Source organism: Ochotona curzoniae, unplaced genomic scaffold (assembly GCF_017591425.1).
Source record: "Ochotona curzoniae isolate NIBS_2020 unplaced genomic scaffold, NIBS_Ocur_1.0 scaffold_4683, whole genome shotgun sequence".
NCBI lineage: Eukaryota > Metazoa > Chordata > Mammalia > Lagomorpha > Ochotonidae > Ochotona > Ochotona curzoniae.
In genome coordinates this window covers 171,790-191,370 of record NW_024467121.1, presented here as the reverse complement: position 1 = coordinate 191,370, position 19,581 = coordinate 171,790, and the positions used below count along the sequence as shown (strand labels likewise).

General features: G+C 41.8%; 1 protein-coding gene across 1 annotated transcript in view; it reads left to right on the top strand.

Annotated features, from left to right (window-relative positions):
• ENAH (ENAH actin regulator) overlaps window positions 1-19,581 on the top strand; it is a 135,790-nt gene that overhangs the window by 59,887 nt on the left and 56,322 nt on the right. Inside the window, exons 2-3 of the mRNA XM_040968285.1 lie at window positions 7,491-7,656; window positions 18,178-18,355. Of these exons, the coding sequence (XP_040824219.1) occupies window positions 7,491-7,656; window positions 18,178-18,355 (344 nt within the window). The remainder of the gene's footprint in view (window positions 1-7,490; window positions 7,657-18,177; window positions 18,356-19,581) is intronic.

The following is a 19,581-nucleotide window of genomic DNA, read 5'->3' as shown; positions in this document are numbered from 1 at the left end:
ACTCGTTCATTCTCTTTCCTTCTGACTTTCTCTTTGTGTTTGTCTTCTTCTTTTTTTTTTTTAAAGATTTATTTTTTGTTGCAAAGTCAGATATAGGGGAGAGGCAGAGAGGAAGATCTTCCATCCAATGATTGACTCCCCAAGTAACCACAATGGCAGGTGCTGTGCTGATCCAAAGCTGGGAACCAGGAACCTCTTCTGGGTCTCCCATGCAGTTCCAGGGTCCGAAGGCTTTGGGCCATTCTCTACTGCTTTCTCAGGCCGCAAGCAGGGAGCTGGAAGGGAAGTGGAGCTGCTGGGATTAGAACCGGCGCCCATATGGGATCCTGGCATGTTCAAGGCGACGACTTTAGCCACTAGGCCTCTGTGCTGGGCCCTGTGTGTGTCTTCTTATCCCTAGCTTTATCTTATTTTTCTCTACTATTTCTCTCTCAACTCTGTCTTCTAAATGAATGAATGAATGAATGAATGAATATTTTAAAGGAAACAGAAATGATTGGAGAGGATAGATGCTGGGGCTTAGTCCAAAGAGAGCAGAGCCCAGTAAGACAAACTGTTAACTGCCAGGACTCCATGAGGAAGAAGGCGAACTTCAAAAGGTGTTGACAGCATGTCTGTCTTTTTAAAAAATTTGTTTTGTTTTTATTGGAAAGATATACAGAGAGGAGGAGAGACAGAGAGAAAGATTTTCCATCTTCTAGTTTATTCCCCAAGCGGCCACAATAGCCAGAGCTGAGCCGATCTGAACCAGGAGCCAGGAACTTCTGGGTCTCCCATGTAGCTGCAGGGTCCCAAGGCTTTGGGCCATCCTCGACTGCCTTCCCAGACAACAAGCAGGGAGCAGGATAGGAAGTGGGGCTGCCGGGACATGAACCAGCACCCATATGGGATCCCGGTGTGTACAAGGTGAAGACTTTAGCTGCTAGACTATCATGCTGGACCCAACAGCAGCTCTCATGTTCCTTGAGGATCTAGGGACTTGAGTAGTGTCTTTGGGCCCTTTTGTCAGTTACTAAGTTACCTAATTGGAAAATAACAGTAAATGTAGTAATAGGGTTGGTTTGGCTCTGATTTGCAATTAATGAGGCAGTTTTCTGTCTACATAAAAGAATGAGAGCTATTGCTGGGCAGTAGCAGAACAGTGGGTTTTTTAAGGTGGGAACAGAACAGTAGAAAATTTTGAAAAACAGATTGGTTTATTCCAGGTTACATTTTTGTGAGGGATTCAGCACTGTGGCCTTTCTCATTGCACTGAGTCAAGTTGGCTGAAATCTTCTGTTTCCTGGAAAAACTAATGCATTTTAAAATCTGATTGCTTACTGAAACTTTTTCAGTTTAATTATGTGGTCTTGATTTGATCTGACTTACTAGTGCAGGTGCCCAGTCTAAAATAATATTCCTCCTCCCTAATATTTAAAATAAGATTTGATAGGCAGAATCACAGAGAGAGAGAGATCTTCCCTGTGGTTGTTTCTCCGTATAACTGCAGCAACTGGAGGTTGACCGGTTGAAAGGCAGGGACTTGAAACTGTCTGATCTGTCTTGCTTTGTGGTTGTATAGACACAAGTGCTTGAGCCATTCTCCATGGTGCCACCCAGGCACATTAGCAGGAAACTAGATTAGAGGCCGAGTACCTGGGACTTAAACCTGTGTTCTGAGATGGAATGTAGTGGCTTAACCCACTGCAGCACAGCAGTCCTTCCCTGATTGTATGTCACAGAGTATCAGTAACGTGCTAGATACAGTTTTTTCTTTTCTGTTTGTTTTTGTTTGTACCTTCTCTATTTGCAGATCCTTCTCACTATAGTTCCAACAGATATCTAACATGCTTATGCCCTCTTTTTCTGGTTTGGTATTTGTGTTTATATTTTCATTCTTGATTTCCTTTTTTCCTCTCTCCCTCCTTCCTTTCCCTCCTTCCTTCCTTAAGATTTGTTTTTATTGGAAGGCAGATTTACAGAGAGAAAAGGAGAGACAGATCTTTTGTTCCTTGATTCACTCTTCAAATGGCCACAACAGCTGTAGATGAGTGAATCCGAAACCAGGAATCAGGAGTCTCCTCCGAGTCTTGCAAGCGGGTGCAGGGTTCCAAGGTCTTGAGCCGTCCTCTACTGCTTTTCCCAGGCCACATGTTTGGAGCTGGATGAGAAGTGGAGCAGCCAGGACAAGAACTGGCACACTTATGGAATGCTGGCACTTGTACACAGAGGATTAGCCATTTGAGTCAACACACTGGTCCCTCATTTCTGATTTTTGTGTCATTTTCCTGAATCCCTTCCTGACATGGTAGGTAGAGTCAACTAAATCTCAGTAGTCACATTCCACTTAACGACCTTCAGTGGCTTCCTGATACACTTGGAATAAAACCCATGGTTCCTCCCCATGGCTCAAAATATTCCCTCCCCAGAGAAGTTTATTGTTGAGAGAGCAAGGAACAGTATGAGAGCTCAGAGGAGGGAGCACTTCATTCTGGCATTAGGGACACCAGAAAGACTAAACAGAAGGAACAGTGTTTGCCTCCAGTCCTAATGGGTAGGATTTTGTTAGGTGCGATTATGTACTGCAGCTGGGCATTTGGCCTCATGGTTACCGTCATGTGTGCCCTGTTCACTGCCTGGGTTTAACTTCTTGCTAATGTAAACTCTAGGGGTCCTTCGTGATAACTCAGGTGAGTGTGTTCCTGGCCCCAGCTGGTGCGTTGATTAACAGGTTTTGGGGGAGTTGAACCACTGGATTGGGAGTTTTCTGTGTCTTTCAAACAATTTTTAAAAATGAATGTAGGAAAGGAAAATTATGTATTGAGCAGTATTAAAATAGTGGCTGCTAGGTGCTAGGCACTGTCATATTCTTTTTTTTTTTTTTTTGGACAAGTAGTGATTAATAAGTGGTGTGCTTGAAAGGAAGTTCCTATTAAAGATTTGGCTTTACTGCAATCTCAGTTAGTGATGTATGCAAGAATAATTGGGCAATCCTTAAATACCAAGAGGCATTTTAGTCATTGAATAGAACTTGGCATGCATTCTCTACCATTATAATACCTGCTTAGGAAAATTTAACTGTATTTAGAAATGAATATGTTGGACAGAGTCACAAAGTTGTAATGTAATATCAGGGCAGTCTTCCAGCTTTTGTTTTTTAAGACTTACTTGTTTAATCTGAAAATTACGAAGAGAAAGGAGAGACAGCGAAAAAGAAACTCCCCTATCATTCAGTTATCCCCCAAATGACTTTAACAACCAGAGCTGAGCTGATGCAGAGCCAGGAGCTAGGAATGTCTTCCAGGTCTCCCGTATGGCAGACCTGAGCCACCCTCTGCTGCTTTCCCAGGCCTCAAACGAAACTGGATTGGGGAAGTAGAGCAGCTGGGACTCAAACTGGCACCCACACTAGATGCCAGCCCTGCAGGCTGAGGCCCAGCTGGCTCCAGATTTTTAACCTTTTTTCTCTTTTAATTGGACAGATGGTGAATGCCCATCAGCAGGCTTACTAGTCACAGGGCTGTTGCGAGTAGGGAACCTGCACCCCACTGCCTCCCAGAGTCTAAATTGATAGGAAGCTGGGGTCAGGAGCCAGAACCTGAACTCAAATGCAAGAACTGGCAATGTGTGAAGCGTATGTCAACTGCTAGGACAATGCCTGCCTGCCCTGACTTTAAAAAAAATGTTTTGGACTCTGGCGCGAAGGTTCAGTGACTAAATCTTTACCTTACAGATGTTGGATCCTTTATGGGCACCAGTTTGTGCGCCAACTGCTCTGCTTACTGGCAAACTCCCTGCTTATGGCCTGGGAAAGCAGTAAAGCAGTAAGGGATGGACCAAAGCCTTGGGACCCTGCACCCCTATGGGAGAGCTGGAGGAAGCTCCTGTCTCCAGGCTTCTGATCAGCTCAGCTCCGATCATTGGTGTAATTTGGGGAGTGAACCAAGTCTCTCCTTTCTATAAATCTGATTTACCCATCCAGTAAAAGCAAATACATCTTGAAAAAAGTTTTAAAAGTCACCTGTAGTCTTCTAATGCCATATTTAATTTTAAAATGCTGAAAATATCACCAGGATTTCAGCCACATATGGGAGTGTTCAAAAAGCTAATGGGCGAGACTAGCATTGTGGTATTGCACGTTAAGCTGCTGCCTGTGACACTGGCATCACATATGAACACTAGTTTATGTCTTGGCTGCTCCACTTTGAACCATGCTCCCTGTTAATGACTTGCGAAAGCAATGAAAGGTGACCTGAGGGTCCCTGCCACCCATCTGGGAGATCCAGAAGAAGCTCCTGGTTTCAGCTCTGCTGGCTTTGGCTGTTGAGGGCATTGGGTGAGTGAATCAGCAGATGAAATATCTATATTTCTCCATCCCTCCCTGTTACTGTATCTTTCAAATAAATAAAGCTTTTGTGGGGTAAGTTTTATAGGAAGAATGAAAATAAAGGATAACTTTATTTTGGCTGAAAACATTTGTTGTTGTTACTGTTCAAATCCGCACCTAGTCTTCACAATATGCGCTTTCTTCAACCTTTTGAAGTATCTGTGTGTGTTCACTGGTTGTATGAGATCATAAAAGTGAAATTTTTGTTTATAACTAATTTAGAGTCTGATGTTCTTTGAAAGGCTATTAAGTAATTCCTAATTTTCTGTACCTCCGTCATTCACTCAGAATCTTGCGCTGGTGAGATGGGACACTGATATAAAGATGCATCGCTCTGTTTTGTGTATACACACCAGAGTACATTTACGTGTGTAGTAAGACTATTGTGGGTGAGGACCGTTATACTTTTTTTTTTTTTAGGATTTATTTGGTAAGTTGAAAGGCAGAGTTACAGAGGGCAGAAAAACAGAATGAGATCTTTCTATTGGTTCATTCCCCAAGTGGCATCAAGTGCTGGGTCTGGAGCAGACTGAAAGCAGGATCCTGGAAATCCTACCAGATTCCTGCATGGGTGCAGACCTCACAGCAGATGCCAGCAGCAGGTTCACCGTTCAGGCTACCTACATGTCTATTTAGTCAACCACAAATTCAGCACTTTCCTCTCATTCAGTGAATTCTCAGGACTCAGAGAATTTATTATTTATTATAAGGAGTTCAGGAACTGCCAAATGGAGGAAACACATAGAGCAAGAAGGGAAGTAGCGGCTGCAGGATGAGGGTTTAGCAGAGTCCCCTCACCCTTGCTGCAGGCCACACTACCAGCACTATTGTGTTGAGAGTTTTTATGATTGCATTATGCAGGCATGAGCCATTGGTGCATGAGCTCTATCTGTAACCCTTCTCTTGTGCTCAGAGGTAAGAGGAGGGGGTTTGTAGGGTGAGGAGAATGGCCTGACTTTTAGCTCTAATCATGCATTGCTGTTTCTAGTCCCCAGCCTCCTTCTGAAACTGTCTGGGAGCACCTCCGCCAAGAGGCTCTCCTCTCTCCTTAGCACACCAGGGTCACTCATCCCTAGAGAGTCTGAGAGTTTCGGCTGCTTTGTGCCAGAAGCCTGGGACAAAAACCAAACATTTTTATTGTACCACAGCCTGTTTCTAGTGAGGAAATTCTCAGGCACTGTGAAAAGGATGGGGTGGATTAGAGTGCTGGTGTCGCTAAGCCCCAGGGGGCTGTGTGGTTCCTTCCTGTCTCAGCTGGCTTCTCTGAGGGTCTGATGTTTTCTAGGATTACAGTCATTTGGGCTTAACCTTTTCTTTTGCAATTTACCATGCAAGTGGCTATTGCTCTTCCCCGGGAATACTTCCGGCTCTTACCCAGATAGCCAGATTTGTCTGTTGTTGTTATGGTTGGCTTCTCCTGATTCTTCTTGACTTAGAGTTGAATTTGTAGCCTTAACTACTTCATCTTCAAAAACTGATTAAGTCTTTATACCTTCACATTTTTTTGGATACTTGGGTGTGTTTGTGTGCTTATATTTCTGTGTTAATAGATTTCTCAGAAAAATTGAAACGTCAGACATTTGACTCCTGCTTAGGTGGTTTGTGTGTAAGCTGGGCATCAGTGTGTCACAGGGATGAGTTTTTGGACCCTCTGAGGGTGCGAGAATCTGCAAGTACTCAAGTCTTTAGTATAAATTGGAGTAGAATATATACATACACACACACAAAAACCGTTCATCTCCCCGAAGGTATCTCATTGACCATTTAATGCTGTTAATACAATGGAAATGCTGTGTACTTACACTATATTGTTCAGAGGATAATGACAAGATAATACCGAGTCTATACATGGTCATTATAGTTGCCATTTTGTCAACCTGAACGAGTCTGCAGATTCAGAATCCATGGATATAGAATTATTTGGGCAGCAGTCAGACTTATCCAGAGATTCTGTGTTTCAGCACTTGGGATATCTCCAGCAACACAGTCTCTATACAGCATATATGGAGTATATTACTCAGTGCTGTGACTCTTTACTTCTCTTGCCTTCTGTTGGCAAGTCACAGGACAACAGTAAAACAGCCACTCCTGTGGACGTTAAAACTAACGTCCAGTAGGATTCTTATATATATCTTTTTCTATTAAAAAGTCAGATTTACAGAAAGAAGGAGAGACAGAGAGAAAGATCTTCCATCTACTGATTCACTCCCCAAGTAGCTTCAGCAGCCAGAGCTGAGCCGATGTAATTTCTTCTTCTAATTTCTCCCACTTGGGTGCAGGGTCCCTCCACTGCTTTCTCAGGCCATAGGAAGGAAATGGGATTAGAAGGCGAGCTGTCAAAACATGAACCAGCATTCATTTAGGATTCTGGTGCTTAGCGATAGAGCATTAGCCAGTTGAGCTAGTGAGCCTGCCCCCACAATTATTTATTTTGTACGATTTATCTTATTATTTGAAAAGCAGAATACAGAGAAAATGAGAGATGCAGAGATATCTTCCATCTGCTGGTTCACTCCCCAAATGACAATAGCAGCTAGAGCTAGATTAATCAGCTTGGAGCTTTCTCCTGAATGTCCCACGTGGGTGCAGGGTCCCAAGGCTTTGGGCCATGCTCTACTGCCTTCCCAGCCACAAGCAGGAGCTGGATGGGAAGTGAGGCTGCCAGGAAGTTGGTGCTGCAGGAAGAAGCCCAGTCTAATACACCCCGGTGCCAGCTTTCAACAAAGCTGTAATAGCAGATTACCCATATAATAACATAACATGTATACAGTTAAACAAATGGTGGTTAATTAGTAGTAATGTTTATCTTCATCATTAAATTAAATACTTAAATTCAAAGGAAAACTTTGAATTTTCTCTTTATTTTTTTGTCCTAGTTTGCTTTTTGTGGATTCTGATTTCCATTTAGTTCCTTATCATGCTTTGCTTGTTTGTTGGTCTTCTCCGTTAAACTTTGCTTGTAAAGCTGGGAAGCCTGTGTCTTGTTGCACAGGCTCTAGCACCCCCGACACGAATTGTTACATGATCCTGACTTATTTGATTATGCAGAATATTTAGGATACTTAGAATAATTTAAGTTTGCCTGTTTTGTTTGTTTATGTATGTATTTATTTGATTTTTACAGTGAACAAAGTATCTGCCAGGCAAGAGCTGCTGTGATGGTTTATGACGATGCCAATAAGAAGTGGGTGCCAGCTGGTGGCTCGACTGGCTTTAGCAGAGTTCATATCTATCACCATACAGGCAACAACACATTCAGAGTGGTGGGCAGGAAGATTCAGGACCATCAGGTAAGGGCCTGTTTCTTTTTGATGATGTTTACATGGTTGATCAGGGTGGGAAGGAAAGGTGGAGGGTTTAGGGGAAGTGGGTAAGATCATTGTTTCCAAATTTTCTTTTTCTTCTTTCTGTGTCTGAGGGAAGGAGGGTGATAAGGGAAGAAGCCACACCCAGCCTCCCAACCACCTGAGTACCTAGGGATGGGGAACAGCCAACTGCTGTTATCCCAGGATCCCTGATACAGGGCTGCTGGAAGGATACTGCTCAGGTGGTTTCAGTAATTCTGAAATGCTGTCAGTGTCGCAGGTGCAAGGATGAGAAAGTCCTTCCAAGGTCCATTGTCTGACATACTCTACCTCCCTGCTCTGGATTTCCTTGGAAGTAATTGGATTATCTGATTACGGGATCATTTGAATCAGGACTAGTAGATAGAGGAAAGGTAGATGGGCTCTTCCTGGCATTAACAGTCTATTAAGGGCATCAGAAACTTTATAGATTTACAAAGTATTTTGGAAATATTTTGCTGCAATGTTGGCATCAGCCCATGTTACACATATTCATCCTGCTCTATACTCAGGGAAAAGGTAAAAAAGCTTTTTTTTTTAAAGATTTATTTAATTTTTTTTTTAAGATTTATTTATTTATTGGAAAGTCATATATACAGAGAGGAGGAGAGACAGAGAAAGATCTTCCGTCCAGTGATTCACTCCCCAAGTGAGTGCAACGGCCGATGCCATGACAATCCGAAGCCAGGAGCCAGGAACTTCTTCTGGGTATCCCACACAGGTGCAGGGTCCCAAGGCTTTGGGCTGTCCTAGACTGCTTTCCCAGGCCACAAGCAGGGAGCTGGATGGGAAGTGGAGCTGCCAGGATTAGAACCGGCGCCCATATGGGATCCCGGGGCGTTCAAGGCAAGGACTTAAGCCACTAGGCCATGCCACTAGGCCCAAGATTTATTTAATTTTTTTTATTGGAATGTCATATATACAAAGAGGAAGGGAGACAGAGAGGAAGATCTTCCATCTGTTGAATCACTCCCCAAGTGGTTGCCACAGCCAGAGCTGAGCTGAGCTGAGCTGAAGCTAGGAGCCAGGAGCTTCTTCCAGGTCTCCCATGCAGGTGCAGAATCCCAAGGGTTTGGGCAATCCTAGGCTGCTTTCCCAGGCCACAAGCAGGCAGCTGTATGCAGGGCCACCAGAACAGGAACCGGTGCCCAAATGGGGTCCTGGTGCATGTGCAACACGAGGACTTTGGCTGCTAGGCTACTGTGCTGGGTCCCAGTAGTAAAGATTTAAAGAAAAGAATGTGGATCCCTAGATTTCAACTAGGAAATGTGTTGGTAGGGTTTGTCAACAGATGGTGGCAGGAGGCCTGGGTTTGGGGGATAAAGGTTATGGATGGGTAGCTATAGACTAGGAACTTGGATTTGTTACGATTGCAAATTAGGGACCTTGGGCCTGTAAAACTGATACCTTTGCAAAACCATTTTGAGTCTTGAAGGGGCTATGTCCCATAGAAAAGAGGACTAAGAAAAATCTTCATTGGGACAAGGAAGCAAAAGAAATTTGTGAATTGGTATAAGATCTTCCCTGAGAAATGGGAAAGTCCGACTTCACATGCACAGCTTCAGACAGGAAGCTGGCAGACACAGGTTGCAGGCCTATGACGTTCTGGGAGCACCTGACAAAAGCGCATGCAGCGCTCCTCTGGAGGGAATTTTGCTGACTTCACTAACGTTCTATAAGCTTAGTTGGCCTGCCTTCCTCTGCCTTCCGAGGCTATCTTCAGTTTCTCTGTCATGTGCCTGCTCTCGCCTCACTGCCCCCTTGCTGCCTTTCTCTCTTCCTTTGTGTGTGCTGACCTGTTGTATTGCTCAGCTTTGTCTGGTGAGCAGCCCCTCTGGCCCATGTGCAGCCCAGGTGATGGTCCATGTTCTCTCTCCTCTTTGTCTGCAGTGAGTTAGACCAAAGACGAACGAATTGCCCTCTGCACAATGCAGTTGTAGTGAAAACAGTGAAAGCAAAACTTCATACAAATTGTTTTGTTCTTTTTTTTTTTAAAGATTTATTTTTATTATTTTCTTATTGGAAAGGTGGATATACAGAGAGGAGAGACAGGAGAGACAGAGAGGAAGATCTTCCGTCTGATGATTCACTCTCCAAGTGAGCGCAACGGCCAATGCTATGCTGATCCGAAGCCAGGAGCCTCTTCCGGGTCTCCCATGCGGGTGCAGGGTCCCAAAGCTTTGGGCCGTCCTCGACTGCTTTCCCGGGCCACAAGCAGGGAGCTGGAAGGGAAGCGGGGCTGCCGGGATAGAACTGGCGCTCATATGAGATCCTGGGCATGCAAGGCGAGGACCTTAACCACTGCGCCACTGCGCCGGGCCCTCTTTTTTTTTTTTTTAAGAAGAAAACATTAAACATTTTTTAAAGATTTATTTTTATTGGAAAGTCAGATATACAAAGAGGAGCAGAGACAAAGAAGATTTTCCATCTGCTGATTCACTCCCCAAGTTGGCCACAGTGGCTGGAGCTGAGCCGATACCAAGCCAGGAGCTAGGAGCTTCTTCCAGGTCTCCCAAGTGGGTGCAAGATTCCAGCGTCTTTCCCAGGCCACAAACGGAACTGGATGGAATCGGGGCGCCCAAATGGCATCCAAGCACATGCAAAGCGAGGACTTTAGTTGCTAGGCTATTGTGCTGGTCTTCTAAACAATTTTTTTTTTAGAATTTATTTTTATTTGAAGGAAGGTAGACTTCCATCTACTGGTTCACTCCCCAAATGCCTGCATCAGCTGGGGCTGGGCCAGGCCAAAGCAAGGAGCCAGACGCTTCATTCAGGTCTCCCACGTGGGTGCAGGACCCACGCACATGGACTAGATTCTGTTGCTTTCCCGGGTGCATTTCAGGGAGCTTAATCAGAGGTAGAATAGCTTGGACTCATTGGGCACCCATGTGGGACGCTGTTGTTCACGGGCAGTGGCTTAATGCACTACATTACTGTGCCAGTCTCTGAACATACATACCAGGTGAATAAATACTTCTTTTGATAAGTTTTGGTGAATGATCATATGAAAGTATTAATGAGCAATCCTGAAATTCTGTTGACAAAGAGAAAATTAATACTTAAAAACAATGAAAAGACATTTGTTTAGGCCAGGACATTTTCATATGAAGCAGTTTTTATTCGTAAGATAATTTATCTGTTCTGTGACTCTTAGGTTTTGAAAACTGGAGCTTTCTTAAAATGCCTGGAAATTTTAAATTATATTTGTGAATAGTTTGTGGCACTAAGATTATGAAGGTTAGAAAATGTTTAGAAATTAAGCCAGTTCTTGGAGCTCAGCAGTAGGTTGTAGCACATAGGTTACTGAGCCGGGGAGCACAGATGTCGTTGGGCACTGCAGCTTGTGCTGCTGGCTTTCTGTGTCAGGTTACTGCTTGGTATCTCGGCTACTCTGTGCCTTTTTAATTTTGTGAGGGTAGTGAAAACACATTTTTTCTTTAAAAGTTTTTTTAATTTGAAATGCAGAGTTAGAGACAGAGAGATTCTCCTTCTCTTGCTTCACTCCCCAGATGGCTGCAAAGGCCAGAGTTGACTGGTCCAGAGCTAAGAGCCAGGAGCCTTTCCCCAGCCTCCCACACAGATGCAGAGATCCAAGCAGGTAGTCCATTTTCTGTTTTCCCGGCTGTCAGCAGGGAGCTGGATCAGAAGTGGAGGAGCCTGGTTAGGAGGTGTATCACAGAGCAGAGGATTAGTGTACAGCACCATGATATTGGCCCAGGTAACATAGTTCTTCACATTGCAAGAGAGATACAGTTAACAGATTTTTTTTTTTTGAATGAGTGTTAAGCATATTAGTAAAGAAGTACACTTAAAACATAAATCATAGTCTTGTGAGGGCATGAAAGACTCACCAGCTTGTTGAGAAGATAGGGCAAAGGCTCATGGTTGACTTCATAGACAAGACAATTTTGAGCCTGGTCACAAGGAAAAGTGGGCTTTTAGTGCTCCATTTACACTGGGTATGACCAGTCGAAAAATGGATAGGTATGTGTGGAATGAACATCACAGCTAGTTTGCAGTCAAGTTTGTTGGATTTGAGGTACAAAATTTAGTGTTTCAATGAAGTGCACACTTGACAGTATACTTAGTATATGGCCATACATAGAATTGAAGCATTTTGAATATTGCAAAACAACCATTTACATATCTTTGATTCTAGTAATGTTTTCTTCAAAAAATTTTAGCATTCTGTTAGTGAACAATTGTGAAAGTAAATGTAAAATAACTTGATTTACCATAAAATGAGATTTATAATTTTCTAATAATGATCAGTTCCATTTGCTATCAGTTTCTAGCAGCTTAGTATTTGTAATTAAATTTACAAAAATGGTAAATGGTCATAATATTTTCTTATTGTAATAAAAGATATATAGCACCAAATTTATCATTTCAACTAGTTTTAAGTGTACAGTTCTGAGGCATTACATGCATTTATAATGTTATATGCCCATCTACATCCACTTCCAAACCCTTCTGGAGAGTTTGTATAGTGGTGAAGAATTCCTGGTCCACAGCTAGAAAGCCAGAAAGGGAAGCCAAGTTTTAGATTTCTGTTTACTAAGAGGCATGTGACACTTTTTGAAAAGGGGACCTCAGAAGCTGAGCGGGAGCTTTTAGCACATTTCTGGGACTCATGTAACAAAAATTAAATGTAGGGGTGGCAGTGACGCAGGAGGAAATAGTGGGCAACTCCTACAGTGGCCCCAGGAGTCCCGTCCCGCAGAAGGAGCTTGGATCAGAGCTAAACTGGATTTTTCAGACAGTAAAACACAGCCTCTCATTGTTCTAGACACTGCTTGGATTCAGGCCATATGAATTTGTTAGTTTCTTGAACTGCTTGCCAGAAGCAAAAGTAAATGTCTCTGGAAAAATAGGACATAATTTTAAGTCTTAATTTCCATACAGTTGTCCGTACACAATGTCTGGCACTCACAGTAACCAGGTGTACAAGGAGACAAAATGAAGTATAATAGAACAGACCCATTGGAGAATCCAGTTAGTGGAATTATCTGAAATGATTGCAGTTAGCAACTCGGTGATAGATGGATTTTACAATAAATTAGAAACAGCTAAACAGAATTAGTGAACTGGTATAAGCCAGACTGGATCCAAGATAGAAACAGGGACATTTAAGAAACTTAATGAGTATAATGAACAACTGTAATACAGGAATAATTGTTACCAGGAAAAGAGGAGAGAATAAATAACTGAAGAAATAGTTAAGCCTTCTAAAAACTGATGAGAAAGCATCAACTTAGAAATTATTTCAACCACTAAGTGGAATAAATATGAAACCATACATATATCTATCTGATTGAAATCCCTGCAAGCTAAGTAGAAGTGACTTAAGCAGAATTAGTGGAAAAGAGAGAGCTTAAAAAGAAGCAGGTTAGTAGTCTCAGCAAACAGAGTTTGAAAGGCACTGATTTCAAAGTACTGGAAGAAAAAAAAAATGCATCCCAAAGAATTCCATAATTACCAGCCAGCAGTGTGTCACAGTAAGTTAAGCTGCTGCTAGTGACACAACATCTCTGAATGTAGGTTCTAGTCCAGATCTTGCACTGCTAACACTTCTGGAAAAACGACAGAGGATGACCCAAGTGCTTAGGGCCTTGCTAACCATATGAAAAACCCACATGGGAGTTCCATATTCCTGGCTTTGGCCTGGCGTAGTTTCAGCTGTTCCCAGCTGTCCCATCCATTTGGGGAGTGATCTAAAAGATCATCTGTCTCCCCATCTCTCTAGAACTCTTTCAAGCAGATAGATGTCACCCCCTCCTTTTTTTCCCAAAAGAAATATACATATATTCAAAATTTGAATAATATATGCTTGGATATAAAAGCAAGTCTCAGAGGATTTAAACCAAAGTATGTTCTGGCTATAGCAGTTAATCTGGAAAATGCTAGAGAAACTGAAAGATTAAAAGTTAAATACTTTGGGACCAGGGTGATGCTTCAGTTGACTAATCCTACACCTGCAAGTGCCTGCTCTACCCAGCTGTTCCATTTTTGATCCAGCTACTTGGCTTGTGGCCTGGGAAAGCAAGATGGTGGCCCAAAGCTTTGGGATTCTGCATCCACATGGGAGGCCTCTGGAGGAAGCTCCTGGTTCATGGTTTTGTCAGCTCAACTCTGGCTGTTGTGGCCATTTGGGGAGTGAATCAGCAGATAGAAGACCTTTCTCTGTCTCTCTGGTACTCCTTCTCTCTGTAAAATCTGCCTTTCCAATTTAAAGAAAATGTTAAATACCTTTGTTCACAAAGGTCTATAGAGCAAAGACAAAATAATGATGACTTCAGAAAAATGTGTTGGGTTGAAGGATGATAAACATGCTACATTACTAACACTGGTACAGTGCAGATAAAACTTGTTAGTTGAAATTGACAGACTACAGTTTTTACATAGAAAAGAAGTGTTACTGATTTTAAGGCTAAGCATTCACCTCAAGACATTAATTAAAGCCAAGCAAAATAAGAAGGTTAATAATGAAGTTAAGAACGGAAGTTAATGCACTAGAAAGCAAACACACTAAGGAGAGAATTGTTCCTCCAAGGAGGGACTGCTTGAGAAAAAGACACCGATGACCATTTTCAATAAGAAAGATGCATTGCTACTGTTCTTATAGTCATTAAAGTGAATATTTTCAGGAAAAAAAAAATCCTTGGGTCAGGTGATTTCTTTATCAGAACCTGGCATGAATGTGGCTGAAGAGAATTTAGGTTGATTTTGCTCATGAACAGATATAAAAATTCTAGGGTACAAACAGAGACCTTAAGAATTTATAAAAATTGAAATTTGACATTCACCCAAAATTTATGAAATAATTAAAAAACAAATTAGTTTTTGCACAAAAATTGAACATCTGTGTGTGAAAGATCTTCCAGTGGTTCCTGTAAATACATATTATGTTGAGTTTTGATGTTCCTCATATACAGCATCAGGTTTGTTTATCCTTGGAGTGTGAGATTGGCTTAATGGTAGAAAGGCTGTTAGAATAATTTACACATAAAAAGAGTAAAGCCAGATAGCCACCTCAAGATATGCCAAAGGCACCTGTTGAAAACCCTTAGCTGTTGGGGAATGGAAAAGTTCTTTCCTTTCAGATGAAAAACATCTACAGAAATGCTCACATCAAAGGTGACATTTCATAGTGAAATTGAGAAGGCTTTCCCTCTCAGATCAGGTGAGATAGACACCTGGGGTCACCCTTCCTTTCAACAGTGGATTATAATTCTCTGCCTGTGTGAAGGTGTAAAAGACACATAGCATGCAAGAATTCAGATGGAAGAAATAAAACCATCAGTTGCAGATAAAATGAGCCTATGTATTTAGAGAGAAAACATGAAATAAATGATTAGGAATGATAGAAGATGGGAGAAGTTCGAGTTAATGAGTAGATTAAATTACTAGGGTTGAGTTCATGCATGAATTTAGCAAGGCTGCTTCTGCTAGGTACATTGTCATGATGCAGAAATAAATAGTTGGAATCAAAGAAAGTGAAAGTTTTAAAGAATTGTTTGCCTAACAAATCTAATGAAAGGTGTTTAGGATCTTTTTACACACAGCTGTAAAGTGTTGAAAATAATCTAAATACAAGGTGGTGTATTATATTCATGGATTATAACTTTTTTTTATATCAGTTTCCCTCAGATCAAGTCTTTTAAAAAGATTTATTTTAATTTAACCCTAACCCTGCGAATACTTATTGGGGGCCTCAGATGGAGGGGTGGGGGGCAGCCAGAATCTCTGCCTTGGCCACCTGTCTCCTTGCCACCTGCCCTTAGTTTTTTTGTTTGTTTGTTTGTTTGTTTTTTAATTTTCTACCTGCACTATGAGCACTTTGTAGTTATTTTTTTTAACCACCACATGATTACAGTTGGCATTGCCCACTCAGCAGTGGAAAATGAATTGAATTGTCTAGCCTCCCTCCTCCATGCTGGGTGCTGTTCAGCACCCCCACTCAGGGTTGTGAGGTGAGTGGGCAAGGGGCCCCTGTAGCTGGGTCCAGGCACCCCACCCCCTGAGGTCCCACCCGGCTATTAAAGGGGAATGTTACCACACACACACACACACACACACACACACACACACACACACACACACACAGTGAGGGACAGAAAGATCTTTATCTCCAAATGGCCATATCTGCCAGGGCTGGGCCAGGCTAAACCCAGGAACTTCATTTGGGTGTTGTGGCTGCAAAGGTCCATACACTTGGGCCATCTTCTGTTGCTTTCCCAAGCACATTTACAGGGAACTGGATGGAAAATGGAGCAGCTGGGACTTGAACTGGCACCAAATATACAATGCTAGTGTCACAGGTGATGGTTTAAGCCACTGTGCCACAACACTGGTGTTTAACTCTACATTTGATGAATATTGACCATCAGAATATGAAATTGTAGTTTCTCTCAAAGGGCTGAAAGAGCCAAAACAATATTAAGAAAATAGAAGAAGATACTTTAGTGGCTACTGAGATTTAATATAAAGTGAGTGTATTGTAATCTCAACAGAATGGCAGATATATTGACCAAGAGGACAAAAATAGAGCCATACAGACATTTTATTTATGAAAAGATGTATCCCTGTGGGCCCAACGAAGCAGCCCAGTGCTGAAGCCGCCGTTGCCTTGCAGGCCCCAGGATTCCATATGGACACTGTATCTAATCCTGGTGGCCCTGTTTCCCATCCAGCTCCCTCCTTGTGGCCTGGGAAAGCAGTTGAGGACGGCCCAAAGCCTTGGGACCCTGCACCCACATGGGAGACCCAGAAAAAGTTCCTGGCTCCTGGCTTTAGATTGGCTCAGCTCTGGCTTTTGCGGTCACTTGGGAAGTGAATTCTCAAATGGGAGATATTTATCTCTGTCTCTCCTCCTCTCTGTATATCTGTCTTTACAATACAAATAAATAAGTCTTAATAAAACTTTTGGAAGATGATATGGGGTTTTCACGGCGTTGGGATTGAGAAACATTTCTAAAGCTGGACATAAAAAACATAAGGGGTAATGGACAGGATTGTGAGTTTGGACTAAATAAAAATGAGGAACTATGTTTAGGATTCCAGAAACAGCAAAAAGGCAAGTCACGGAACGAGAGGGATGTCTGCACAACAGATGATGCACAGTGGGATCCCATCCAGGACTTATAAAAGGCTCCCGCCAAGCAGTGGAGGAAAACCTGGGCAGTTCAGGGAAGACTGGGCAGGGGGTATAGTTTAAGCAGATATTTGTAAAAGAAGTTATGCTGAGAATCCATAAATAAATGAACTTGGATTAGTAGTACCAGTTGTAATGGTACAAGGAGGAGGAGGAATGCAAATTGTTATGGAGGTGGAAGTTCTAGAACCAGGTTGAGAAGCTATTTGGAGTTACCTACTTGAGAATTTCAGCATAGTCTGCAGTAATTCTGCTCATGAGTATGTGCTCAATAAAAGTACGTGCCTGTGTGTATCAAAAGACATTTTAAAAATGTGCTATTTGTTATATTCCCAAACTGCAAATAATCCAGATGTTCATTAATGGACAAATGGATAAATAAACACAATTTATATAAAAGACTGCACAGAGCAGTGAAAATTATCAAACCCAATTACATGTAGCAGATGGCTGCCACAAACACAATTTTGAAAAAAAGGACAGGTACGTTATAGTACTATTGCATAATCATGTTTATGTAAAGGTAAATATCTGCCAAACTAATGATAGTGTGGCTGGTAAATGTTGTGAGATGGCAGGAGTTAAGGGAGGAGCTTCTTGTTATGTTTCTTGCTCAGGTTTTGGGTATGTGGAGTATTCGCTGAAATACAAAGTCTAAAGTCCTTTTATATTTGTAGTAATTTGACAACTAAAAATGTATCTCATAGGGGATGCAATTTCTGTGTGCTTTACTGTTTTAAGGCACACTTTTTTTTTCTGTCTTAAAGATGTGAGCATTTGAAAGAGGAAAAGAGGTAAAGCAGGAAGGAGGAGGGTGGAAGAGAGAAACAGAAATCTTCCATCTGCCAGTTTGTCTGCTAAATGGCTACCCCAGCCACATCTGGGCCAAGCTGGGGCAGGAGGCAGGAACCCCATTCTGGCCTCCCACATGGCCGGCAGAAGCCTGTGAGTTGAGCCATTTTTTTGCTGCCACCTTTGGCGTCTTGGGAGGAACCTGGATCTGAAGTGGAGCCTCTGGGACCTAAATCAATCAGCACTTCAGTACAGGATGCCAGTGTTGTAAGCAGCTCTCTAACAGGCTGTGCCAGAGCAGTGACTTCATGGCTGACCTTTTTCACTCTCAGACAACTTCACTTTGCTCATTTTTCTGCAGACCGATTTTGCACTGGGTAATTGATCTGATTGTTTTTAACCAAGTTTGTTAGGTCTGGATGAAAACAGACATACATACACAATTAAGATTTGCATGCCAACTATTAACGTGACTGATTTTGCCAATCATTAGTGTGACTTTCTAAATTATTGTGTTTTAGGTTGTGATAAATTGTGCCATTCCTAAAGGGTTGAAGTACAATCAAGCTACACAGACCTTCCACCAATGGCGAGATGCTAGACAGGTGTATGGTCTCAACTTTGGCAGCAAAGAAGATGCCAATGTCTTCGCAAGTGCCATGATGCATGCCTTAGAAGTATTAAATTCGCAAGAAGCAGGTAAAGTGTCCATGGTTTACTTGCATTCTTGAAGTGAAATGCCATGTATGTTAAAGCAAATATTTTGATTAATTTGTAAATCATCCTTATTTGAAGCAGTTTTTGCATTTGTTTTTTCTACAAATATATGAGCTTTTGTTTGCTGGTAGTAAGCGTATAATCTACAAGTTTGATGGTAGGAGTTTAGCTATCATGGTAATTATAATTTCTGTCATTTGAAAATATTTGATTATATTCATCCTGCTCTACAAAATCTCCTTGCAAGGTTTGGAGGCCCAGAGAAGATGCAAGGAATTAGACATATTTATCGTCTTTTATGAAGAAATACTTTTTTTCCCAATCCGTTACTGAGCCAGTGAACTTCAGGCAGGACTCCGTCTCTGCTAGTACATAAAGATGGGATATGAAAATCATTTAAAGATTTTAGGAGTGCCCTCATGTGGCGTGAGCTATGAATTGCATCTGATACTGCATGTTCGTGTGGAAATAAGTTTAAAAAACAAACCAGAATTTAAAACTGTTGGGGATGAGTTTAGTTTTGTTTTGGTTTAAAAAATAGAAAAACACAGGTGTGTGTGGCTATGTTTTTGAAAAGATAGATTTTATAACCAGAAAATTAAGTGTTGTATGAAACATATTTACCTTTGCCCATATAGTTTTATTAGTAGTAATTTTAATGATATGTGTGCTGTTAATGTTTATTGCCAAGTTTTAAGAGAAAAGACTTAACAGCTGAAAATTTGGGATTTTGTTGAAAATACAGAATTCCAAAACCCATTAAAGTATGTTAAATTATATTTATGCCTTGCCCTACTCTAAAGAGAACTGAACTGTTTAGCTTATGTATTAGTGCATTTTGGACTCCTGCAAAAAAGTTGCTATTAGATCTGTAGATAATTTCTGTTAGATCTTCTCTTGAGGAAATGAGTATCTATGAATAACTTGTACATGGTTTTCTTATTTAATCTTTTGTGAAAAAGTGAAGCATTGGGACTTCTGGTTTGCCTCTCTACATCTGGAAAACTGCACAGGAGAGCCTGTGCAGCCTGTGTGTCCCTCGTCTCGGGCCCTGCACTTTTCTGGAGGATAGCCATATTATATTGACATTCTACTTTAACAGTACAGCTGCTTTTCATTCAACTTTGTTTTACGTTAGGGAATAAACTGTAATTGTGATTCTTAATATCTAATTAAATAATTGCATCATAAAGAATCACAGTTTGGCA